Genomic DNA, 27,396 nt, shown 5'->3' on the forward strand with positions numbered 1-27,396 from the left:
AATGCTTCTCATTCATGCTGTGGTACCAAGGAGGGAGTTTTCTTGTCGGTGGTAGGAACAAGATTTGTGGTACTGAGCCTGATCTAGTGCCCCTTCTCCAGCCCCTTCCTGCAGTAATGCCCAGCATCAGGTGCTTTACTGAATGCTGGAGAGCCCACAGCATTACAGGTGAGAGAATAGATTCGTTGTAGTAGCTTGCATCTAGATGTTTAGTAGTTAGAGCTGCCTTAAGTCATGGACATGAATTTTGATGTTCTCTGACAGTCTGGGACTTGTCCCTCCCCTTCTCAGTCCTCCATATCACTTGGGACCAGCAATGTCCTTTGGCAATCTTTGGAGTCTGTGCTCCAGTCACCTGTTCGGTGAGAAGCATTGCCATTATCAGTATATATTTTTTTTTAATATTTCATTTTCAATTGACTTCAGTGCATTAAACTGTAGAGTCTCAGTACTGTGGAGCCTGTGATTTGGCTGAGAGTCAGATAGTCCACTTCTGGCCAATCTGCTTCAGTATTGGCCATTACATCCTGAAAATCAGTGTTGGATCAAACCAGTGAGTTCTTGTAGCTCAATATATGGTCTTTCTTAGGTGCCTCACAAGGAGGCAGATGAAACTAAACCAGAGTGGAAGCATCTGCATATAGTTTTGTGTCTTTTAAAATCTTTATCAGATATAGATTTTAACTTAAATGTTTTACCTATATATAGGCAGACAGCCCAGGCCTTTGTGTGCATGTGTATAGCTCTTCAGATATCGTGCAACTGCTCCTCCCTCTGCCAGCTTGTTTCAGGCTCCTGGGAAATTCTTGATTCTGTTTTCTGTGAGGTTTTTTGTTTGGTTTGGTTTGGTTTGATTTGAGCTCCTTCTGAGCAGTAGCAGGTTGGCCAAGCTAAGCCAGCTTCTGACATTTGTGAAGAAGCGTTCAGCACACTCTGCTGTGATCCTTTGTGCCAGTGTGCTCTGAAGAGCAGGGCGTGGGCTGCATGGTGAAAGTGCCCCGTGGCTGCAGAGAGCTCAAGTTTTCAATGATTGGATTGGTGTGTGAATATTGAGACAAGTTTGCTTTTACATCCCTAGTGAATATTTTTTAAATTGCTGCTCAAGAGAAGTGGCAGAGGCCTGATTCATCATTGTGAGCAAAGCTCACTGTTAATATATTCAAAGTGTAAGTTAATGTTGTGAAGCGTTTTGGCAGTATAGGCTGACTTGAGAGCACTTCTAGCGTGTGCTTGAAAGCACATGCAGAATATTGCCCTCTAAAAGCAGGGCTAAAGTTACACACATTTTATTTTTATTTTTCCTTTTGCTCCCTAGGCTTTGTCCAACACTGATTCTCCTCCTGGCTGTGAGCTGGAGCCTACAATGAAACACAATTTTGCTTTTGACAACATGGGCTATGAGGAAAGCTTTGAACCTGTGCCCTCGTCATCTTCCCAAGAACACACTGTGACAATCAACATTGTGGGAATGACTTGCCAATCGTGTGTGCAGTCAATAGAAGGCCAAATTTCTAAGGTGAAGGACATTGTGAGTATTAAAGTCTCCCTTGAACAGAACAATGCTGTAATAAAGTATCTGCAGTCAGAAATAAGTTCTGAACAGATTTGCCAGGAAATTCAGGATATGGGCTTTGATGCCAACATAGCAGAAGAGAGGTTGACAACAGCGACCGTAAATTTGTCATGCTTGAGAAAAGCAGTAGTTAAGCTTCGGGTAGAAGGCATGACATGCCAGTCCTGTGTCACCAACATTGAAGGAAAGATTAGGAAATTGCACGGTGTGGCAAAAATCAAGGTGTCACTTGGTAACCAGGAAGCAGTTATTGTTTACTATCCTTACATCATACAACCTGATGACCTCAAGAGCCATATCAGTAACCTGGGGTATGCCTGCACTGTTAAAAGTAAATCAGCTCCTTTGAAGCTGTGTGTCCTCGATCTTGAGCGCTTGCAGAATGCAAACCCCAAGGAGACACCAGGAAGTCTTGGGTGTGATGGGGTGGATCCCTCGGTCGCTGAGATGAGTAGCACAGCTACGGTGGCTGTACGAATAGAAGGCATGCACTGCAAGTCCTGTGTCAGAAACATTGAAGGAAATATATCAGATCTTCCTGGCATACAAAGTATTCAAGTATCTTTGGAACATAAACGTGCTGTGATACAGTATAGCCCAAATTTGATTACCCTGTCAGCTTTGCAGCAAGCTATTGAATCCCTTCCACCTGGAAACTTTAAAGTATGCCTCCTTAATGGTTCAGAAGCAAATAAAGGAGAATCTCCATCATCCGCTTTCCTATGCGATCTCTTCAGAGAGCCACTGCAAGACACGACATGCACAGCTGTTATCAGGATTGATGGCATGACCTGCAATTCTTGTGTACAGTCTATTGAAGGGATCATATCACAGAGACAAGGAGTGCAACATATAGCAGTTTCTCTAGCTGGCAGAACTGGGACCATACATTATGATCCAGCTGTCACTAATGGAGAAGAGTTAAGAGCTGCCATAGAAGACATGGGGTTTGATGCTTCTGTGCTGACAGGTAACAGTGTTTTTAGTTTTGTGGGTAGTGTGCCAGGTTGGGCCATGCAACACCTTATTGAGACTCTGTTCTCGAGAGAAACTCTCGAAACATCCCATTGGCACTGTCTTTTCTAAGGAACTGTCCTGATCTGATCTCACTTAGCAAGGGAGAGAGATTTCAGATGTGGAGCACCTTATTTCAGCCCTTAATAACTGCACTAGTGGGTGGAAGAGTTGAGTTATGTTATGAAGCCAAAAGGTTTGGAAGTTGGTACAAGGTCTTTCAAATAGCTGATCCCCTTACCCACTGAAGTAGGTTTCCTCCTATGTCTACAGGCTGCTGTAAGTAGATCTATCAAACCAAATGTTTTCATTTATGTTCTAGAATACTAAACCCATGACAAACTTAATGAAATCTCTTTCATTTTAAACCTCTTCTTACCTAGTTAAAATCTCTTTTTAGTGTCCTAATCCTTTGACCTTTATTTCTTTATTTTTACTAGCCCTACTTTACTAAGCCTTATTTTAAGCAAGGTGAGTGGCAAGATGCAGGTACTCTTTGGTGGGAGCAGGTGCTTTTACATATCAGCTGCAGCACAGTTTGTACATTTTGTACATGTGCTCAATGTTTAAGAAGTTGCTATGGTGCACAACCTCCTCTCCAGTGAATTTCAAATGTGGCAACATTTATCTGCTTCAACTCATTTGCTTTGAGATACTGATGTAGTTTACCTGCAACAAATTAGGTTGATGGCAATAGCCCACATCCTATTCACTTTTCTCATGGGCCCAATCCCTCTGAATCTTTTATACTACAAATGAGGAGGAGACCATATGTGGTGGTTAATTATGATTTTTTTTTTTGTTTATAATTTGTTGGTGGAAGACCTTCCAATTCATCTGTGGAAAAGGAGGGCACCCCCTGTGTTTAACGTGTTCAGAAGCAACTCTTGCTCCTCTACACAAACCTCTGTGTTGACGGCGAGGGAAGTCAAGCGGGCAAACTCAATATGAGTGATAAAGCAAGCTTCAATTTATTACGGCGCAATTATGTCTTATATACAGTTCCAGTTAATTATGCCTACTAGTCATCTGCTGATTGGCTAAGCTCTAAAGGGTTACATTTTCATACATCCTCCTACTTGCGGTTTCTGCGGATAGCTAGCTACATTTTTTTTTTTCCTCTCTTGTCTACGTGAATTCCTCAAAGTTATTTACAACATTAGGCACAAGGTCAGTGTTTTTCTCAGCTTCCTTATCAGCATGCCTCAGCATAGCTGCAAGGCCTGCTTCAGCTAACTTACGCTAACTTTGTTTCACAAAGATCTTTAAGGGAGTCATGGCCGTGATCACACAGCCATTCTGCAACACCTCTGCCCAAAGGAGGCAGGTTGTGAATGCAGCTGGAGCTGTTGTGTGTCTGTACAGTATCTGGTAAGAACAAAAATTATTGCAACTGGCCTGCATGTGTGGAGGTCTTCTGAGTGCTGCAGATCCTTCCACTATTCATTTTGCAGTACTTGCAGTGTAAATATTGGGCCATAAAGAGAAAACTGTTGAGAAACTTGTCCTTTTCTTTGTCTGAGATGAAGTGCTATGAGTCCTGCATAGACGACAACAGGGGCAGAATGAGTATGACTGGACTGCCTTCTCTATGCTGGACAAGGACCCTATAGATACCGATGTATCTTTATCAAGTGGAGGTAGCTGTCAGGTCTAGGCATTGAAATCGGAGGGAATCATTTGCCATCTGAAAGTGGAAAACTAGTTCTGTAGAGTTAAATGGTCATGCAAGTGGTACTGGTGAGTGTATATTGTTATATGCATAGTAACAATCTATATTATTTCCATGAAGACACCGAGATTACCATGTCACCTCTCAAATAACTAAGAGACTTTGCATGACTGATAAATGTGACCTGTTTGTAGTTTTGCCTCATCCAATCACACTGTAAACAGTGTTTGTTCGGTGTATTGTGCATTTATTCAAGATACCGCCGCTGGAGAACATAGGCACCGGCCTGACACCAGCAATGCTGCCATGCAGCCTCAAGCTCCAGAACCTCCTCGCCACGGCTGTGGGTCAGCTGGTCTTCCAGACATTCCTCACCTCGATGTGCCAAACCAGCCCAGTGGAGCGAGAGCGGAAAAGTGTTTTTTACAAATCACAGGCATGACCTGTGCATCATGCGTGTCTACCATTGAAAGAAACTTGCAGAAAGAAAATGGTAGTAAATTTGAGATTCCTATAATGAGTCTATAAGAGACTATGGGATGGAAAAGGTATTCTATGTGATTAATGGAAGAGGGGATGGTACAACATCTGGAAGTTAAATAGACTTAATGCTCTTTTTTAGTGCTAATGTAACTATATCATTGTTTAACTATCCTACTGCACTGGTAGACAAACCCAGGGGACATACTTGTATTGTAACAGTAAGTTGTAATGTGATAAAAATTTCAAATAAGGCTCAAGGCAAGAACAGAGAAATGTTTCTTATTTAGTTTTCAGAGCCTTATTGCTTTATAGAGCAATCCATCTCTTCCAGATCTGTTGAGAGCTCTGACACGTGTGATGTGAAACTTGCACTTCAGGGCACATTTGCACAAGCAGTTACAAACAAATGTGTGGCTCCAGTTCCTGGATAATTATATTAGCTTAGGCACAGCAAAGCTGATTAGGTTAGAAGTCTGCAGGCTGGAGCTGCCTTTCCTCTGGCCATATAGAAGATGAACAGATGAGTCTTATTTAATTTGTGCAGGCATGCCTTTGGAGGGTCTTGCTTATCAATTACTGCACTCCCAGTGCCCCAGTGATGGTTTTACTGCCTTGATTACAAAATCCAAGAAACCATTAGCACTGAAGAACAATTTTTTTGCCTGTGATTTTTGTTTTGCTTTTCCAATTCTAAATTTATGTGTGTTTATTTATTTAAAAAAACCAAAAAAACCCCAAACAAAACAAAGGGAAAACCAAGAGAATAAAAAGGCCTAACATGGTGCTGGGGTGGGAGTGGGTGTGGGTTGTTTAGGGCTTTCCAAACTTACAGAGTCCAGGGTAGAGCTTGCATCAATGAGTGCAAAGATTGCTTCTGAACATCCATTTATTTTCATTAGAGCGTAGCAAAACTCACCTCCTTCCACGTGTAACTGTTGCAGTTCCTTTCATTGCTGAAGGGAACTGCAGTGTGGCTGGATCTCGGTAAAACCTTTGCAGTTGGGACTAGGGAACAACGCTAGAAGGAGGCAGAGGGAAATTATTAGGTTTATAACATCTCTAAGTTGTTCCAGCCCTCATTGGCAATCATTTGTGATATTTTATTTTTCTTACCCTCAAAGGAGCTGCATTATCTAATATTTTTTATTATTGACACTGCAGGAATTATTTCAGTGTTGATAGCACTGATGGCAGGTAAAGCAGAGGTAAAATACAAGCCAGAATTCATACAGCCTCTTGAAATAGCACAGCTGATCCAGAATTTGGGTTTTGAAGCTACTGTCATAGAACATCATGCAGAAACAGAAGGGAGTGTGGAGCTTCTTGTAAGTCATGTGGTTTTGAAATTACATGTTGGTTTTGGAAAAGTCAAGCCTGGAAGAGTAGTTTACTTGCAAATGCTTTTGTTTAAGTAGTTGCGGCTTCAGCAAGTCAGTTCTGGCTGGTGACACTATTTTTTCTTAATAGCTGAAAAGACAAAATCAATTCATCTTAGAAGAACCTGTCCAAAGGCAGTGAAATAAAACCTGATATTTGTACATATATAATAGACTTAGCAAGAAGAAATGAAACAGAACTTTTCTGTGACTTCAGTCAACAGTACAGACTCTGAGCAACTGAGAACATATCACCAAATGTGTGTTGATAATGCCTGGGGCTTTGTACAGAGGTCTGAGAACTTTGGGTAAAATTAATAATTTTTTTATATGAAGGACAGATTCTTCACAAATCTATTTTTGTTCTCTGATATACCCACTACAAGTCAGATAACAACAGTCTGCAGCTGTACTAATAGATCAGAAAGTGAGAACCTACTTACTGAAGCCACAGGAAAATTTAAGTGAGATGAAGTCATACATGCAGAGATTGAGTTTGGCAATGTTAATATAGCTGTTGATAGAACTGTATTAGCTATACCATTACACTTAATACAATGTACAAGTGCTGCTATACAAATATATAGCTGTGACTATAACTGCTGGTTACAGAATTTTTTAATTAAAGTGGACAGTTATGTTCTCAGCTTTGTTTCATTTAAGACAGCTCTATAAAATCTTGATGCTGAGGCCGTGGGTCAGTACCAGAAGAGCCTGAACAGTCATTAGCACCTTTGTGACAGTGGGAAGCCTTGTCTAAAATTCATCCACAAATATTGGGTGAATGTGGGGGACTGCTAACTGTACCTAAATTTGTCTTTTCTTTAGATTACAGGGATGACTTGTGCTTCTTGTGTTCACAATATTGAATCCAAACTCATGAGAACAAATGGCATATTCTACACCTCAGTTGCACTTGCTACTTGCAAAGCTCACATCCAGTTTGATCCTGAAATTACTGGACCTCGAGATATTATAAAAATTATTGAGGTAGGCTTTAGAAAATTTTTATGTATGAACAGTTCTAAGGTGAAGTTAAAAAGGAAATAAAGGAGCTGGTATTTGAGAGCTCTCACTGACTTTTGCAGATGCCATAGTTATTGCCATATATTTTTATGCTCTTGTGGTGAAGCTGTTATACTCCACAGTAGTGCATAGTCTCCCAGGTTGTTACTTTAAAACCACACCCTAAAAACTACAAAAAAGAAACTTTTTTTATTTATATCTGATAAAAGTGTCATATATTAATTCCTTGCAGTTCTGTGTAGAATCATGTGTCTCTGATTTCCAGTCATTTCAGTGAAGTGTTGATACTTCAGAAAATAAATTACCACTTTCTCTTGCCAGTGAAAGAGGTTGTAAAAGAAGTTTTGCAACAGCTCATACCACAAGTATTACACATCTCTGTATATGCTGGCATTTATTCCCACATCAATTCAAATAAGAACTTTTTAAACTGAAAGCTTGTGGTACAGCCACTAAAAGAAAACCATCCTGGCTTACCAGTAACCACACAGATCATAAAATCTGCCATTATCATAGCCTGGGTGTGAACAAAACTTTTTGCTTCTCTGCCCCACCAGAAGGGAAGAGAACTTACTCTATGAGGCGCATGCAGTGAGTGGTCAGGAGGACAGCAGAGACTGTTTGCCTTTCGTGTTCTAGAGTATTTACTCAGAAAAAAAGCTCCTAGACCACAGAATTGATGCAGCAGTAGTGATTAACGTGTTAACTAGTACACTGTTCAGGCTGGCAGAGTATTTCCGTAAAGTGTATTTTGCCACAGGAGCATCTCGTGATGCAGGTACAGTTTAAATGTATTGTGCTTGCAAGTGTGCTTTGGGTTTTTTGTGGCTTTTGACTTTTGGTGGGGGCCTTGTTCTGGCGCAGTAACTCACTGAAGCATCTGTCAAAACTGGCTTGCTACTTGTATTTGTTTCTGGGATGCTTTGCACTGTGGTTTGTTGTTTTACAGGTTTAAACTGATTCTAGTAATTTTGATTTTCAGCTTCAGGTGTATCTACTCACCTGTAGTGTTAAGGAGATGCTTGCAAGGTTGACTAGCCCAGTGGCTTGTATGTTTTTACTTTCCCTTGTGGTATTTCCCATCTCTCATACTTATTCCAGTGGAGATGAAGGGGCATTAATTTTCCTTGAGGAGGAGGGCAGCAGCCAGTGTCCTGGGACACTTACTGCATCTATACATTGTGTCCATGTATACATAGCAGAAATCCTTTGCAGTCCACATTTTGAGTACTGTCTGAAATATCCTCTCATGTTGGCAGAATCTAAAATAAGAAGTTAGCATTTATTAAATATGCAACACTGTCCTTTTCTGACATTTCTTATAGAAGTAGTGTAATTTAAGTATAAGTAATCTTGTTAATTTAATCCAAACTAACTCATCTTCCCTCCCCTTTCAATAAAAAGGAAATTAGCTTTCATGCTTCTGTGGCTAGAAGAGTTCCAAATGCACATAACCTGGATCATAAAAAGGAAATACAGCAGTAAGTATTTCTGTTTCTCTCTCACTAATGAACATGTATAGATCATCTGTTTTAACTCATCTTGCCCCTCACTCTTCCCAGATAATTTAGCTTATCCTGTGTAAAGTATATTCAATTTTACAATTTGCCATTTGATTCAAGTACTTTTATTACTCTCATTAGTTTCAGTTTTCAACTGATAGAAGTCTATACAGTTAAACACGTAGGAGACACAGAAACTGTCCCCAAATGTTGTATCTTTCCAAAATATCCCAAAGCTGTGTGTACAGTACTAATAGCTCAAGCTGTACACTGTGAGCACACTGTTTGGCCTGGGTACTGCTGGGTGTATGACAGTTGGGGATTTACAGCTTCTACTTTTCAGGTGGAGGAAGTCTTTCTTGTGCAGCCTACTCTTTGGTATCCCTGTCTTAATCCTAATGATTTATATGCTAATACCCAATGGGGAGCACCATGGGTCTATGGTGCTGGAACAGAATCTCATTCCTGGATTATCTATTTTAAATCTTCTCTTCTTTGTCCTGTGCACGTTTGTTCAGGTATGTCCACAGTACTTCCTAGGGGTTTGCTTTCTGTTCTGTAAAAACATGTGATAAAGAGAAAAGACCGGAAAGGTTTAGTGGATTAGGCTTGCTCTCTTGTCTGTACCACCTACACAGAATAAAGTGACGTTTTTCTGCAGGTTTTCCATTCTGTAATTGCTCACAGGACTTATTCCTGCCAAAGCTGCATCAGGTAGTTTTCCAAGTGGGGAAGGTAGTGTTAAAATGAAGAAATACCTGATCAGCTGCAAACTAATTGGGTAGCATAGGCAAATCTTTTCAACTTCTGTGCCTTGTTTACTTTTCATTGCTGAGGAAAAGGATGATATTTAGCTGGCAGAGTTGTTTTGAGAATGGGGAAGGGCAAGTGAGAGGATGACAATGGAGTCAGCCTCCTAGTAGACCAGTCAACTGAAGTTATAGCAATATAAAACTTGCATGGGACAGCAATGCTTTCCCTTATATACTACATGCTTATAATTCTGCTATAGGCGGCATCATGTACTCTCTGCTTTCACTGCTGTAATCTTAATGTGCGTCTGTCCATGCTTACATCAACAGTTTCTTGGTGGATGGTATTTTTATGTACAAGCTTACAAATCTCTAAAGCACAAGACAGCCAATATGGATGTGTGTGGATAACTGGCTAGCTGAAAAAGTTCACATAGACATAGTCCAGCTGGCTGGACAAAAATGCACATCGCTCTCAGCTTATCTGAAGTAAAGCAAAAATACACTGTCCTTGGCTGTTCTTGTTACACAATAACAGGAAGATTGCGGTGGGAAAAGAATGTTGCAGGTGGGAACAGATAACTACAGAAGAGAAACTAGGGGCGGGCTTGGTATTTAGGCAACTAACCAATAATGAGCTTAACTTTTGTAATATGTATGAGCTAATTATAACAAGGCATAAAAGGTGACTGTAAGGGACAATAAACGAAGTCTGCTGATCACTCATATTGAGTGACTGTGTCTTCCCTCTGTCGCAACAGATGTGCTCATCGTACTGGCCACGACGATTGCTTATGTGTATTCGTGTGTGATCCTGGTGTTAGCGATAATTGAAAAGGCAGAGAAAAGCCCTGTCACTTTCTTTGACACTCCTCCGACGCTGTTCGTGTTCATTGCCCTTGGGAGATGGCTGGAACACATAGCAAAGGTAACACATCTTCACACTAATTGTGTATTTGTGATGAAAGTAGAATAGAACTATTCAGAGGAATTTTGAGTCAGACGTTTATGATGTAGCCTATATTATAGAAGGTCATTTAGTTCATTGGGTTAAGTGGACATCAGCATTTATCTATCTCAATATATCTTACACACTCTTCTCTGTTTCTTAGAGTAAGACCTCAGAAGCTCTTGCTAAACTTATATCTCTACAAGCCACAGAAGCCACTGTGGTGACTCTTGGACCTGACCACTCTATCACCAGGTATATATTTATGAACAAAAACCCCTTCAGCCTGCCTGAATGCACAGACTAGGCTTGTTACAGTTAATGTGAAAGCTTGGTTATTCTTTTGAAGCTACCGGTGTAAACAATGTGTCTGTTCTACTTGTGTCTTTTGCAGTGAGGAGCAGGTAGCTGTTGAACTGGTTCAAAGGGGTGATATCGTAAAGGTTGTTCCCAGTAGATGGAAAGGTCATTGAAGGCAGCTCTATGGCAGATGAGTCTCTTATTACTGGTAACTTCCCTTACACAAAGAAGTGACATTTTCTAGAACTCTTTCTTACAAGGGAAGAGGGCAGACCCAACCCAAAAGCTGCAGTCTGAATAAACTCCCACCTTAATGGATTCTGTGCCTAGCCTTCTTGAGCTTGAATCCAAATCCTGCAGCTGCACACACCCTAAAATGCTGAAGAATTTCTGCTCAGTTTGGTCACCTTCACTAATGTACTGATGGGATGGATAGAGTTTATTCTGGAGATCTGGTGGGAGTTTCCCCTGGAATGTATTTGTGGAGATGGTACCTTCTCAGAAATAATATCTAAAGGGCAATGGGGAAATATTGTTGAGATGTTGGGTGTATATGCATGGGCACCAAACAGGGCTTCTGACAGCGATCTCCCAGTGAGCAAGGAGAGGGAAAGAGAGCCTCACAACTTGATGCTCATTAAGGGTCACGAGACTTTTTCACAGCTTCTGATATTTTCAATTAATTTTGTAAATATAATAAGAATTTCCTGCATCATGCAATTCTCAGAAATAAGGTAAAGGATATAAAAACTTTACATTGGCATTGGCATACTTGTTTTAGTTATGTATTTACTTTGCTTGGGAAACAGGGACGCCCTTAGCTTAAGAGAACCAGTCACTATCACTAACTCTAAAAAGAGAGAAAATAAAGATTTTGTTGAGCTAGTGTTTTTGGAGAGGCAGCATGAGAACAGGAGCTTTGCCACAGAGACAACTTCTCTAGTCTTTGAAAACTGAGGGTGGTGGAAATAAATTGTTCAAACTCCAAAGGCTATGCAAAGTGTTAATTGGAGAAATTCCTAGAAGCTGCTTTTACAACCAGTTTGCTCCTGGCCCTTTTGAGGGATGGCATACTGGAGAGTTAGGATCAAGAAAACAGCATTTGCTTTGAAACTAAACCTAGGAAGATGTTTGTAGAAGTACGAGACCACTTACATATGTCTTCACTAGACAGAGATACACAATATGTGATTTCTGGTCGTGCATACGGGTTAGCATTTCAAGTTAGCATACTGATTTTGCTACCAAAAAAATGAGCTGTGTGCTAATGGACTATGTTCACTGTTATTAGGGGTATTGGCTCATTTATTCTTACCTTTTCTTTCTAGGGGAAGCTATGCCAGTCACTAAAAAGCCTGGGAGCACAGTGATTGCTGGTTCTATAAATGCACATGGCTCAGTTCTTGTTAACGCAACCCATGTTGGTAACAATACCACCCTGGCACAAATTGTGAAATTGGTGGAAGAAGCTCAAATGTCAAAGGTAAAAATAATAGAAAAGAAAACCTTAGTCCCATATTTTGATTAAATAAGGAAAAGAGTCTATATTTTGATATATTTACTTGTTCAGGAAACTGTGTTTTTTTCCAGACTTCTAAAAAGAATCAGATTAAGACTATTAGATATTTTAATGAACTCTGCATATTTATGTGTTTTGATCATAAACATGAAAATACCTGTTTTTCTTTTTTATAGGCACCCATCCAGCAACTGGCAGATAAGTTTAGTGGATATTTTGTTCTATTTATCATCATCATTTCAACAGTGACATTGCTAGTGTGGATCACAATTGGTTTTATAAATTTTGATGTTATTAAAAAATATTTTCCTGTAAGTAATTTCATTAAGAGCTGGATTTTGGTGTTAGGATACCTTCCAGTGTAATTAACATACCATCTGTGGGTTTGATGTTGCAACCTGGCAAATACTTTTGTACAATGTGGTGTTTTCTACACAGAGCAGATAATTACACTAATTAAAATCTATCTGCAGGTATAAATATACCTTTGCATTTACCCCTTAGTTCTGAATGGGTTTTCTACAAACAAATTATTGGCAGTCTTTCTGGACTAAAAATAATCTATAGCTGCATGGCAAGGAGCTGAACCATTCCTATCATGGCTGAAATATTTCTGGACATCCTTGTTCCTGATGGCAGATAGTGATTTTGGCTTTAGAAAGAAGATGAGCTTCTATTATCTTCAGGATGTGTATTTGCTGTGCTCAGCAGCTGTGGGGATCTGTGTGCCTGGGAGTAGGGTTCTCCCTTGCTAAGCTATGAAGGAAATGTCAACAAGTTATATCGTCATCTGGCAGCCTGAGAGCAGAGTCAAGTATATGTGTGCCTGAGCAGGAAAAAATCCAGAAAATACTGCCATAAACAATTCATAACATTGACCTTTCTCTACCATTACAGTAACAATAATAGATTGCTTTCCTATACGGGAGGTTTCCAGGTAAATGTTTTTTGAAATGGCTATGGTTGATTGTACATCTGTGTTATCTTCTATTAGCAATCATCCATCTCTTTCTTTCTTTTTTTTCCCCCTTCCCTTTTCTTGCAGAATCAGAACAAACACGTTTCAAAAGCTAAACTAATACTGAGATTTGCATTTCAAACCTCAATCACTGTGCTGAGCATTGCATGCCCCTGTTCTTTAGTCTTGGCTACCCCCACAGCTGTGATGGTGGGCACAGGAGTTGCTGTGCAGAATGGTATTCTCATCAAAGGTGGAAAACCCCTGGAAATGGCACACAAGGTTAATAGTTTATTCTGTACTTTGGTAGCTTACCCAGCTGTTGCTACATGATATATAATTTCCCAGAAAGTCATGCTGGTGGAGAGAAAGACTGCAGGATGTTGTTTGGGTTTTTTTCTGTTGTTTGCTGCTCATTAGGTAAAGAAGACAAATCTGACCTTCTTTCTTCATAGTCACAGCAAAGTGTTGAGTGAGACTGCTAATTTTCTGCATGACCTCAGAGGTTTCTGACTTTTGTGCTTTCATTACCTTTTCTGCAAAAAAGCCCAATAATCCAGTGTTTTCCTTCTTTCTTCAGAGGAATGTTGTGAAATGTTCATGATCCGTAGCTTAAAATGTAGTATGTAAGAGAAAAACAGAAAGATTTGAAGTTAGTTTAGTGTATAGAAAAAAGATGGGAGGGAGGCAGAAAAAGCCCTTCAAAGACAGAAAAGAGATGAAAAGAGAAGGAGGAAATCTAAGAAGGAACAGGTTTGACATATTCACAGCCAGTGAAAAGAATATGAGTTTAAACCATGCTATGGTAGACTGGATTAGACATACGCAGAACCTTTCAAGTGAAAAGAGTGGTAAGAATAAATTAATCAGACTGGTAATTCTTGTTCTTACTGTACATTATAAAGCATAAACCAGAACTTTTTCCAAGGCTCTGCAAAAACCAAAAAGTTACTACTAATTAGTGTCAGAACTTTCTACCTTTTGAATTTAAGTGAGGCTAGCGTCAGGGCTTGGAAAATGAGGTGACCTGTTGGATTCTGCAAGGTCGATGGGTTGGAAGAGCTGGGAATGGAAATAGTGCCTACTTTATTAATTTTTTTTGGTTCTTGTGTTTCTCTGTGCTGTGTATTTTAGGATTAGAATTGACTTGGTTTGGGTTTCAGTGTATGTGGGGGTGTGTTTTCTGGTTCATTCCCGATTCCTCAAGACCCTTTGTGCTGGCTAACAAGTGATTGAAGATTCTGGTGAATAACATGAGGCTGGTTTTGGTTAGATTGTTTTTTCTGGAACCTGTTGCAGCTTCTTGTACTCTTCCTACCTGCTCTATCACCAAATAACTTCCTGAGTCCTCTTTCTTCAGTGCTATTGTTAATTGTTCAGAACAGCATTTGTAAAAGCCATCCTTGCATCATATCCCTTGTGGTAAAAGTGATTGAAGTGCCATTACGTGAGTCCTGCATGTGAATACATACACAAAGGACAGTACAAGTCCTGCAATGACTCTGTTGTCTGAGATCCTGATATAGGTACGGGATGGTGAAAGCAGGTGAAATCACCTGCTCTACAGACAGTTCAAAGTACATACAGGAATCTCTACTTTTGTAGGTTTATTATGTCTTGGTGTGGATATAGTCACCTTGTTACTAAGGTCTTGCCTGTATTTATGTGCCTCCCTATGCTTGCAGGGCTTAGGCAGTAGCTCTGGCTTAGGCAGTAGCACTGGTTTATTTCTTGCAGATCAAGACTGTGATGTTTGATAAAACTGGGACCATCACCTGTGGAGTTCCTAAAGTCATGAGAGTGCTTTTGCTGGGAGACATGGCTGTGCTCTCTCTGAAGAAGGTACTAGCAGTGGTTGGCACTGCAGAAGCCAGCAGCGAGCATCCCTTAGGAGTGGCAGTCACTAAATACTGCAAAGAGGTACTTAGCCTTCCTGTTTCATCTGAGACCTGAAGGGATCTGTGCAAATGTAGCAATGTTGCAGAAAAAAAGCAAGTCCCTGAGGGACAGGCCTGCCTGAAAAATAATAGGCTGGAAAGCTGGGAGATTTTATGATTGTGCATCTTAGTCTGGACAATACCAGAAGGCATATTCTAACCTTTGCTTTTCTGGTAATGCTGTGGAGTTCTCAAGCAAGATACTAAAAAGTTTTTCCTGAACTAGTGGGAAAATTCAGGTTTGTGGAATATGTGCAGGAGGGATACTTATGCTTCAAATAGCATTGTGAAGCAAATGTGTGTGGTGACATTTCATGTTACCTGACTCTAGTCTCTTCTATTAGTCATTTGCTTATCTGAATAGATTAGTCAAAAAGCTTTAAACCGTGATATTTGTGAGTTTCACAAATGAATTAATAGATCACTCAAATTGTTGCAAATTTTGCAAATGCTCAAAGGTCATTTATGTGTTGCATGTGTTCCTCAAGTGTTTCAGGAAGAATGAAAGCACAAATAGTAACCAAAATAGGAAGCGTGGTTTAAATAAACAATTTATTTCTGCTAAGACTAGTAATTAATTGATTCATGGAAAAATTCATTGGCAAGAATATATCAAATTTATTAGTGGTAGATCTTTCAGTGGTAAAATTTAGAAGCTAACATATAAATGTAGAAGTAAAAAGAGAGTATGGGTAATGACTCAGTTGCCTTTGTCGTATTTTACATTTTCTGGTTTCAGATTTGTCTTAGTACACTGCTGTAGTCATCCCATGCACTTCTTATTACTGGATCTGGCTTATATTAATTGCAATGCTATACTGTCTGCTAATATTCTTACCACGTGCCTTATCATCCCTGTATTGTAATAAGGTTACTGAAAGGTACATGTAATTCCAACTTCCAAAGACAACCCAGAATAACTTGTTTATAAATTATTATTTTCTCCACTCTTTTTGTAACTCAGGGTCCTGGTAATCCCTTTTCTCATCTTGAAGGTACTCACTGGCTTCTCTTTCTAATTCAACAGAAAGACCCAGTTTCCTTATCATCCAGCCAGATCACTCCAGGAATTAGATACAGCTTTTCACTATACTTTTACATATATATATATAAAAGGTCTGATCCCCCACAGCCAGTTGTCTGTGAGGTTAGTTAGGATTTGCATCTTTTCAGAAGCTGTATGGCTTATCGTACAGTATTTCTCTTTAGTTCCTAGTCTTGGCTGAGGCCATGAACCACTAATGTAACTGCTTTGTTCTTGAACTGCCATGAATAGCTGTCCTTTATGGTTTTCTGGTGCTAGGGCTGTGATCTGTATGGCTGTCCCTTTCTAGGAGTCTAAACCACAGCATGTCCAGAACATCCTTATTTTTAGTTCTGTGCTACTGATACTCCATGCTGCTTTTCAGTCAGTCGGTCATTGTCAAGGAGAGGAATGAAGCCTCTTTTCAGCAGGAGTTATCTAATATTTATACCCCATGTGGGCAGCACAGACTGATGATGGACTCTGGTTATGTCCACAGGAGCTTGGCACTCAGAGCCTGGGATACTGCACCGACTTCCAGGCAGTCCCAGGCTGTGGCATCAGCTGCAAAGTTGGAGGTGTTGAGGCTGTCCTGGGCATGGCTGAGGAGGGTCTCAGTAAGCTGGACGCTAACAGGAGCAGGGACAGCAGTGCTCCTCTGGGAGATAACGTGCTGATCACGCTCTCGGAATCACATGGTATGTCTGCCCCTGAAGTGACCGCCAGTCACAATGTGAGAGCTAATGAATCAACAGTCCTGACCCCTGTAAAACAATCCTACCAGACTAGGAACAACAGAAAGGTGAATATATGGCAGGAGGAGGCAAAGAACATGGTGGACAAAAATGTGCCTTAACAAAAATGGAAGCTCTCTGTTTCCCCTATTCTTGAGACTCTTGATCTCTCTGCAATTCAGAAATCTAAATAACAATTTAAATGCTACTGTGATGGGTACTCAGAAAGTCCTTACAATACATAGACAATAAGGCATACACAGCAATGTTCTTTTTGTGTAGAAGAATGGTCCAGCAGAGAGCAAAGTTTGCCAATTAGCATTATCTCCCCATTTAGAGCAGTTACCTTTAACATATGTTGTCTTACTGCAACTTCTTATATCCTACCCTTTAGTTCCCTATTAACTTGGACCTCTTGTTTTCTGTTCATATATCTCTCAAGGCACTTAATCAAAAATAAAACCTATTCAGCAGATGCACAATAAAGCATGTTACATCTGCAAACCAAGTTTCAGTGCCTGATGTTTTTGATTAGGCCAATACATTTGTTTTTGTTTCAGGGTCTGTGGAAGCCACTTTGCTCTTTTGTAGTGTAGGAGAGAAAGAAAAAGTATTTAAAGCCATCCTTAAGAAGCTTATCAGTTCTCTTCAGAAGGCTGTGGCTCTCCTGACCTTTTTGAGAAAGCTATTAGAAGAATTAAATAAAATAAGAACTTTAATCATCACAACTGTGCCATTTGTGAATGGTGTTAATGTAATATTTTTCTCATTTGCTTCATACAGCTCTTGTGAAGTTGGATTGAATATATAATGAGGTGCTTTACAAACTGTTTCATTCTTTGTTAGAACAAAACTACTTTTTTCTTACCAGAAATAGCCTTTATATGTGAAAGAAGTCATTAGTTGTGAGAACAAAGCAGCATGGCATTTATGAAATGTGCATACTGCATTTATTCAGAAAAACAATGTCAACTAGCAAAGGCAAATACAGGCAGATACTTCCATTAAGTATGTTAGTTCATGATGCAGTTCTGTGCATAAACAGGCACAGACTGAGTCTTGAAGGAGAAAAGTTTTATGAGGCTGTCTTCAGGTAGTGCCTATGCGTTTGTGTTTGGCCATGACAGCAGCACATCAACAAGACTAATTCTGTTTGTGTCTTGGTGTGAGCATTGCCAGTCTGGAACACACATACACAAAAAAATTTTAGGAAAACATCTTCAGAATAACTTTCTATAGCTAATGCAGCCAGACATTGTCCTCCTCAAACACTTCTGGCTTGTGTTCACTATTTTTGAGTTGCTCATTTTTCTTTATGTCTGTGCACAAAGGTCCATCAGCTTCTCATACATACTCGGTGTTGATTGGAAATCGTGAGTGGATGCGACGCATATTGCAAATGACGTGAATGATGCAATGACAGACCATGAAACGAAAGGACAGACTGCCATACTAGTGGCTATAGATGGTAACTGCTGTTCTTTGGAGTGACTTAAGAAATTGTCAGTTGATCCAACCATGGAACTTAAAAAGAAACTCTGGAGCAATTGATCAGTGACTTAGTGTCAAGAAACTACTGATCTTTTAGTGCAGAACTGCTTGTGAACTGCAAAGTATCAAGGTGTTCTTGAAAGAAGCCTTCACCTCAGAACACTGTTCATAAGATTTTGTTGGGCAGTTTTAAATTTAACTATTTATTTCTGGACTTCCTGTTGTCTAGGTCTGTTGCTCAGAAAAGCAGTGCTAGTGCAGCTAGTCCATCCTGATTTTACATCACGTAAGGATCAGAGGCCAACCTATTGCATCACTGACTTCAAAACATTTCATGAATAAACATGATGATTCATTAGATCATTAAAGTATAGATTTGACTAAAAGAGTTTTGCCAAAGGGGTTCTGTTCTGTGCTGTACATACAGAAAAAGATCCCAGACAATACCTCAACATGAGAAACTGCTGTAATGGTGATATATTACCAGTGCATTTGTGGTCTTGAAGTGAGGTCTCTGGTTCAATTACTGAATAAATATACTTGGTGCTCCTAGAGAGCAATTTTGAGAGGCATTTGCATGCCTTGGCCTGGGCTCCATCATCAGTCCAGTAGTACTGAATGCTCTTAACATGAAAGTAAGGGCTTTGATGTACAACTGGTGTTCCTATCACTGTTAATGATAGCAGATAGAGATGCAGGGGTACGAAACCTACCTAAGTCCTTTGAAAAGGTAACATGCAATGGTAAACCAATGTGAGATTTTTGTAAGTCACATGAAAGACATGTGGATGCACCTTTGAGTCACTATGTTGGAAGGCAGCTGCAACACTTTTGTATGGAAGTAATTAATTGTAATAGAGATCCAACCCTGAAAGATTAGGAGACATAATTCCAGATACTTTATATACTTCCTTCTGGAGGAATGGCTTCAACATGTGACCTGGACACAATTATCCAAACTTTCTCTAGCCCGCTATTGTATTTGTCTGTACCATAAAAGCTAGAAGTCAGGCATGTGTAAAAGCTACCTTCCTCCCCTTCCTCCTGGTCCCTAAACATCAAAGGTGTTTGTTGTTTGATCTGAAGCAGATAAGTGTGAAAAGTTTGTGTGTGTGTGTGTGTAAGAGACCATAACTTAGAAAACTGTAGACAGTTGTTCAGGTTTATGAGTGTCAATTTTGCCCAGAATGTGGGCACATGATGTGATGGAAGGAAGTCCTGTTCTCTCACTGCCTTTCTGCCTCCCACAGCTCTCTCTAACAGAGGACATTTCTTTGTGTAGGCGTTTTGTGTGGAATGATTGCAATAGCAGACACTGTCAAGCAGGAGGCAGCCCTTGCTGTGCACACGCTGAAAAACATGGGAATAGATGTGGTGCTGATAACCGGGGACAACAGAAAAACTGCAAAAGCCATTGCTACTCAGGTATCTGCTTCTTTACATTTTTTAAAAAATACATTATGATGTTCTAAAACTCTGCTTACTGCAGTGAATTTGGGGCAGGAAATCAGAGTTTCACTGAATGCATTAAATGAAGATTAGCTTTTCTTGGATTGAGGCCAGTGGCTGCCTCAAGATCCCACTGAAGACAAGCAGTCAGTACTTCTTCAGAGATACAGAGGTTCTTGCAGTAATTAATCTGTTGCTGAACTGAAGCCTCCTGCTTTCCTTCACTGAAGGGCAGTCATGTTTGGTTAGTGATGAAGGAAATTTGCTTTAAGGTCCAGTCCTGTTCCCAACAAGGTAAGTGGGGATTTGTCATTAAGGGCAACAGTAATAACAGTAAGAATTGTTAAGAAGCATAGCAGTCTAAAAGATGTTGGGTTTACATGAGATTTCCTTGATCTCAAACTATAAATGTTGCTTGAAAGGCAAAGCCAAAATCTCACTCCACCTTGCTACATTTCTATTCTCTCCACCTTAATTTTTCTCTTTCCCTTTTGCATCAATCTGCTTCTAATCTACTGTGTGCTACCTCGCTTTCCTCAGATATCTCACCACACAGCTAACTCAGCCAGCACTGTGGTATGCATGTTCTCGCATGTTGTGAGGTCTGTTTTTTAAATCAGTGTGATGCTTTAATCCTTCTATTTTGTTTCACACTTTCACTTTTGTGTTCAATTGTGGTAAAGTGCTTTCCTACTCAACTTTGTTAAGAGAAGTCTTTCAGAAACAAGCTTTTATTTATGGTTCCAGGCACTCAGGTGAAGTTTTCCAACAAGCTTAGTCTGTGCCAACCTATATTTTCATTGAATTTTTGGCACTTACTTTCTTTCCAATGGAAAAATAGTAAGCCAGTCCTAAAAACTTTTTAAAATGTTACTTTTTCAAAGGTTAAAAGAGAGCTCCTACCTTGTGTAGTGAAAAGCTGATCTCTGCCTGCTGAGGCAGCCAAACCAGGAGCATTATGCCAGCCCTCTTCTGTACACCACCAGTGCTAAAGCCATTGGTAACAACTCCTTATAAGTTGAGATGTGGATGGGTAGAAGTGTTTAGGCAGCCATCTGCTTGATCTTCATAGTCTCCTTGAGACTTGGACATACTTGGCATTTCTGTGTTTCCCCTACTGCAACTGCCTGATCATATGGGGTTCCTGTGTTGCATTATCTGCTTGAGAGCAGGAAGGCTCCACAGAGGGATCTGGGCAGGGTGGACGGATGGTCTGATGGGCCAGTTGTATGAGGTTCAACAAGGCTCAGTGCCAGGTCCTGCACTTGCATCACAACAACCCCACACAGCACTACAGGCTTGGGGCAGAGTGGCTGGGAAGCTGCCTGGTGGAAAAGGACCTGGGGGTGCTGGTCGACAGCCAGCTGGACATGAGCCAGCAGTGTGCCCAGGCAGCCAAGAAGGCCAGCAGCATCCTGGCTTGTAACAGGAACAGTGTGGCCAGCAGGACAAGGGCAGTGAGTGTCCCCCTGTACTGGGCACTGGTGAGGCTGCACCTCGAATCCTGTGCTCAGTTTTGGGCCCCTCACTGCAAGACAGACACTGAGGTGCTGGAGCGTGTCCAGAGACGGGCCACGGAGCTGGTGAAGGGTCTGGAGCACAAGTCTGATGAGGAGCAGCTGAGGGAACTGGGGCTGTTCAGCCTGGAGAGGAGGAGGCTCAGGGCAGACCTTACTGCTTTCTACAGCTGCCTGAAATGGGGGTGTAGTGAGGTGGGGGTCGGTCTCTTCTCCCAAGTAAAAAATGATAGGATGAGAGGAAACAGTCTCAAGTTGCACAAGGGGAGGTTTATTAGGGAAAATTTCTTCACTGAAAGGGTTGTCAAGTGTTGGAACAGGCTGCCCAGGGAAGTGGTTGAGTCACCATCCCTGGACATATTTAAAAGATGTGTAGATGTGGTGCTTGGGGACATGGTTTAGTGGTGGACTTGGCAGTGCTGGGTTAATGGCTGGACTCGATGATCTCAAAGTCTTTTCCAACCTAAAAAATTCTGTGATTCTGTGGTTTCACTGAAAATTTTTTTCATGCTTCAAGCAGCATGATTAGCTGAAATCTGGCTCTTTTAATCATCAAACCTTTATTGCCAGGGCAGTAGAGCTGTAGAAGCAATGTGGGGCATGATGCTAATGACAGAACATGGTTTGCCAACACCTCTGCAGTAAAGATGGAAGGGGCTATAATCAGTCCCTTTCTTATGCCAAAGACATGTTGCTTTTCAGCTTCCTGTGTAGATTGCAAGTGTTGTCTCCAGTGGAATTGGTTTAGTTGGTCTTCCTTTGCTTCTCCTTCACCCAGAATAGCAAATGGCTCTTCCTTTCAGCATGAAGCATATCACCAACTGGATATGTTTTTTCTTTGTACATAGGTTGGGATCAAAAAAGTCTTTGCTGAGGTTCTTCCTTCTCACAAGGTTGCAAAGGTCCAGGAGCTCCAAAATGGGAGGAGGAAGGTTGCAATGGTTGGTGATGGAGTCAATGATTTCCCTGCACTAGCCAGGGCCGATGATGGAATTGCAATTGGAACGGGCACCGATGTTGCCATTGAAGCAGCAGATGTTCTTATCCAAGTGAGCACTAGTTTTGACCTGTCCTATCTTATCACTGACACTCCTCTTTTTGGTTTGTTTTCTGAAGACTGCATGTGGAAAACTTTCAATGCTCTTCTGTCTTGCAGAATGACTTGCTGGATGTAGTTGCCAGTATTCACTTATTAAAGAGAACAGTTTGAAGAATACGGATAAATCTGATTCTTGTCTTAATTTATAATCTGCTTGGAATACCCATAGCAGCAGGTATGTGACTGCCAGAGCTCAGCTTGTTGAAGACGGCAGCACAGTTGAGTTCTGTGGTGCATCTTACAGGATCTCCTGCTCAAGGAACCAAATAGAGGTTCATAGAGTAGTTGAAACTTAGCAGGAGGAGGACAGAATAAATACGTTCTTTTTTTTGTTTGTTTCTCATGTTGTAGAAAAAAAATCTTTGTTTCCCAAATTTTAAACTCTTAGGAAAAAGTTCTCATGCAATGAAATTAAAACCATGCTCTTATTTCTCATAGCGGTACTTGGGGATTAGTTTCTTTATATTCAAAGCCAGCTCTAATCAGAGATACTATCTGACTTCTGGGTGCTCCCTCTTTTATTCACCCTGAATCACACATTTTCTCTTCTACTTCTTGCATTCTCTGTTTCTGTCAGACATCTCATGCTCCAGATTCCTCTTTAAAACTTACTTCAAGCATTCTTTCTTTATGAGTAACTTCTCTGTCCTTTGCCTGGACTATTGCCTTGTCTTTCTGTTGCTTTTGCTTTGTTTCATATGTGCAGAATAGCTGAAGGGGACAAACAGTCTTACCTTGTGGCCGCAGTCTTGTAACTGAACTGGTGCTAAGGTCATCCCTTGCAACAGAAGGGACATTTTAAAATAAGTAAGTAAATATATATCAATCTAGCTCTGTTTATGGAGATCTCCGCAGGTCATGTTGCAGAACTGCCAGTCTGTTCTATAATGTCCAGGGACAGAAATGTCTGTATCGGGACAGGCAGCTCTAGCTCATGCCCGTATGTTTTTTTGCTAGGTGTGTTCATGCCTGTTGGCCTTGTGCTTCAGCCTTGGATGGGATCAGCTGCAATGGCAGCTTCTTCTGTGTCTGTCGTGCTGTCTTCCCTGCAGCTGAAATGGCAAGTTGTCTTATACTAATCAGCTGGGGACCCTTAGGTAGCTCTGCTGCTGGGACTCAAGTGAGAAGTTACTTTGGGCTTTGTATACCTAAAAGTACCTGACAGTCCTTTAATGTAGCGTTGTTCTGTCTAATCCTTGGCTCCAAAGAGACATGTGTCACTATCATGAACAGACCTGGAGTAAGACAGTACTGAGCATTCTTTAACTAGCAGCTAAAAGTGTAACTGGATGCCACTGTGTTGGAGATGTAATTCAGTACCAAGGGAGGTAATGATCAACACTGGGTTTGCTGTGAATATCAAGTGAACAAATCATTCAAAATCTAGATTTGTACATGGTTTTATTTTTTGTCTATTTAACTTAGCCAGAGAGAAAGACAGCAGCAGTGTATTTATTCTTTTGCACCTTACTGTAGATAAAGTATCTTACTCTATTTTTTTGGAAGTGAACCAGTTTCTGAACTGTAGCAAGATTTTTCAAATTGATAGACTCGCAGAATGCTTTGGGTTGGAAGGGACGTTAATTTTATTAATTTCTTTAGGCTAGATTTTTGAGTGCCCTTTTTGGATGCAGTTACAGTGGGCCTGTTTTTAACAGCATTGTGAGCAAACAACTTTCAAAAATAAGACTCTTTACAGTGTCTGAAATTAGTCCAAACCTTCATGTGTTCCTACAGCACCTGGGGTCTTCTGTAGTGTCGTGTAATTTATAGTATAGTGTAGTACAGTATAGTATAAACTAATATAGGAAATCTGTTGCTGCATCATGTTTCTGATCCTGTAAATGCTCAGTGAGACCACAATCTAGAATGAAAACTACACATGTGCTTATGTTTGTTTGCAGAATCAGCCCTACCACTATAGAATTTTCATCCTAAGAACTTTCTGTGTGTAGTTATGCAAAGGATGAGAAATTTCTGAGAAGGGATTCCTTTATTCTCCAATCATTTTGATCTTCTGCTGATTACATTAAGTATCAGACACAATCATGGTTAGATATTGAGAACCCCCCAAAACATACTTGGCTTCAGACTTATGGAAGCTGTATTCCAGTATAACCTGTAGGCCAGTAATCTTTCTTGAAGCTTTACATCAGCTGAATAGAACTTCAGATTCCAAAGAACACGATAATACATGTATGTGAAGAAGACCATGCAAACTTGCCCTTGCTGTTTTTTTTTGACCTAGAATACATTGAATGGGTCATCAAGTCCATTCCCCAGCAACTGTCTGCTATGAACCCTTTCATAATTCATAATTCAGCAAACTCATATTTTTTCTTAAGGAACGTCGCTTTGAGAGTCCTTCTCTTTTACTACTGAAATGTCTTAGTGCAATGGGACCAGTACTCTCAGTCATTAACATTGTGTCTGAAGTGCAGGTAACATTTAGGTTATCAGAAGTTTCAGAGTTGTTCTAATGCCAAAGACACTTCTGCACATCAGTTCCAAACATCTTTTCTCTTTTTCCTCTTAGTTACAAGAAGCCAAACACAGAAAGTTATGAAGCACAAGCTCAAGGCCGCATGAAGCCACTTACTCCTTCCCAAATCAGTGTTCATATTGGAATGGATGATAGGAGGAGGGATTCATCTAGATCAGCTCCTTTGGATCAGATTAGCCAAGTGTCTCTCTCTTCCTTGACTTCAGACAGGCTACTGAGATGTAATGGTTTTGTTGAGGAGGAAGGGGACAAGTGGTCATTGCTCATGAATGGAGGAGATGAAGAACAGTACATCTGAAGCACTGTATTTTTAGTACTGGAGGAAACATTCCTCCTCACTAGCAGTGGGAGGGTCCGACACTTCATCAAGAGTTTCAGGGCTCTAAGTGAAAACGTTCCTTCAGCTCATAAAGCAATTGCAACTCAGCTCAATGTTGGGTTGTATGGACTGTGGGGTTTTTTTCAGGTCACCAGTTATTTCTAGTCACAGAAAGAATCTGTGACTTTATAATTAACTGGCTCCTTTGCACACAGCAATTAGTGACATAATGTAAAATTGTAATTTTCAGAGTCTAAAAATGCTGCTGTCTTCTGGACTGTTTGCTGGGCATCAAATTTCATACTTTTCACTCTTTCTAACTTTACTCTTTTAAGAGCACATGAAACAAAAGCATTTTCAGAGCCGCCAAATACCGTTCTCTGTCTCCGAGTGAAAATAGCCATGGCACAAGAAGCTCTGTGGTCAGAAGTTTTATTTTTATACAGAATCCTAACTAGTCATGTCGCTGTGAGAGCATTTTGTATTTAGGATTCATGTGCATGTCCTTGGACCAAAAAAGCTTCAGTGTTTCACTGACTATAATTCTCTGACAGGTCTCTTTCAAAGCTTTTCACTTGCTTTCAGATATCACATCCTTCTGATGCACATTTCCATTGCTAAACTTGTTCTGTGATTCCCACTGCTCTCCTAGATTTTATCTTTTGCTCCATATCAGCTGTTTTCCCCCTCTTTTTTTTTTTTTTGCGCAAGATATCTTCTAGAGTTACTTATGTTTATAGATATATCTGTTTTGGAAAAACTCTGTTAAGTCACCAGGAACTTTTCTGTTCCTATTGAAGCCCACAGAGGCAGAGCAATTCCTGGTTCAAGTTAGCATATCATTTTCCTGTGGATACCTTGCAGGACCCCATGAAGCTCCTGACAGTTGGGCAGTTATCTGTGTCTTCCTTCTAGCAGAGTGAAGAATTTATGCCAGTGTGAACAAAGGTGGTACTTGCCATGGTGTGACTGAGAACAGAACTAGCACTGGTGTGACTCCAGCACGGCTGAATGGAATGAGTTTGTTGCATAAGTTAAACCCAGGTTGATGGCTGCTTAAAATGGAGCCAAAAGTTTAAATGGTAAAGGTAGAAAAACAGCCTTAAAATGTGGGGCTTCTATTTGCTATCATATAAATAGCCTTTTCTGATGACAGAGGACCTGAACTAAGAATATTTGTAATAGCTTAAAATTTGATGTCAATTTGTTTTGAATTGTTTTAAATTTTCCTCTTTGCTCGAGTTTAATGAGAACCAAGGTTCTTCACTTTAACATCTTTACCAAAGCTTGCAGTAACTTGATCACTGTGAATGTCAATTTCTTCCCTTAACACCTTTTAGAATCACAGCAGTAGGAATCAATGACTTTGGTGCACCGAACCCGATCCTGGCGTGCTGTGTTGCTCAGCTGTAGGACTGTGAAGTAAGAAGACCACAGTTTTATAGTCTAATCTAAAAAGTAAAAGAAGAGGACTTACCATGCTAAACAATGTGACATAACCACTTACTTTCACTAACTCAAATATAGAGCTGTTTCCAGTATGGGTTCAAATCCTGCTCTTCCTAATGTAAAAATGAAAAACAAGTCAGAGAGGAAAAGAATTGTGCTGAAAGCATTGGGCAGATCTTCCTATTATCTCTTCCTCTTAGTATTAACTTGAGCTCTCCTTAGTAATCATTGATGGCACTGTCTTAAAAATGATGACAAATCAGTTTTAAAACGGATAAAATCTCTTTATATGTATAGAGACTACTTTCACAGCACACACACTTTTCAAACATGTGGTAGGTGCCTACACATGTCCCTGTGAGGAAGATGGTTTACTGTTTCACTGTTTTATGTTTTCTTACCCGTGCTTACAGTAAAACTACTGTGTTAAAAAGCAAAAACCCCCAAACCAAACAAGCAAACAAATAACTTTGTGTCTTTGTTTTTCTCTTTTTTCAGAGGGATACAGAAAAAAAAAAAGACTGTAATCAGTGATTGTTGGATTGCAGGATACATATGCACAAGAGATTTTGTGACTGCTTTGTGATCTATTTCAGGCAGGATATATAGCAGAGGGAAAGGAGTGTTGAGGCACACAATATACAATTGTATATTGAGGTACGTGAGGTTGCAAGCATGTTGAAAGGTGGAATTAGGATTCAAAATCGTCTTGAGAATTTGGGCAGAACGGACAAGTTTTGCAAACAGGAA

The 27,396-nt window shown here is 40.3% G+C and overlaps 1 protein-coding gene across 1 annotated transcript; it reads left to right on the plus strand.

Moving 5' to 3' along the window:
* The first annotated feature begins 1,318 nt into the window (after window positions 1–1,318).
* LOC130142154 (copper-transporting ATPase 2-like) lies at window positions 1,319–26,496 on the plus strand. The gene is given in 23 exon segments (XM_056323636.1): window positions 1,319–2,543; window positions 4,516–4,752; window positions 5,904–6,067; window positions 6,947–7,108; window positions 8,549–8,625; window positions 8,990–9,164; window positions 9,729–9,801; window positions 10,160–10,326; window positions 10,511–10,602; window positions 10,742–10,792; window positions 10,794–10,855; window positions 11,976–12,130; window positions 12,343–12,477; window positions 13,212–13,406; window positions 14,862–15,044; window positions 16,585–16,783; window positions 18,151–18,207; window positions 18,210–18,287; window positions 19,593–19,735; window positions 22,125–22,325; window positions 22,433–22,550; window positions 23,333–23,435; window positions 24,912–26,496. Coding segments are annotated over 23 exon segments (4,272 nt in total). The 5' UTR covers window positions 1,319–1,363; the 3' UTR covers window positions 25,177–26,496.
* Window positions 26,497–27,396: the final 900 nt, after the last annotated feature.

Source organism: Falco biarmicus, chromosome W (genome assembly GCF_023638135.1).
Source record: "Falco biarmicus isolate bFalBia1 chromosome W, bFalBia1.pri, whole genome shotgun sequence".
Classification (NCBI taxonomy): domain Eukaryota; kingdom Metazoa; phylum Chordata; class Aves; order Falconiformes; family Falconidae; genus Falco; species Falco biarmicus.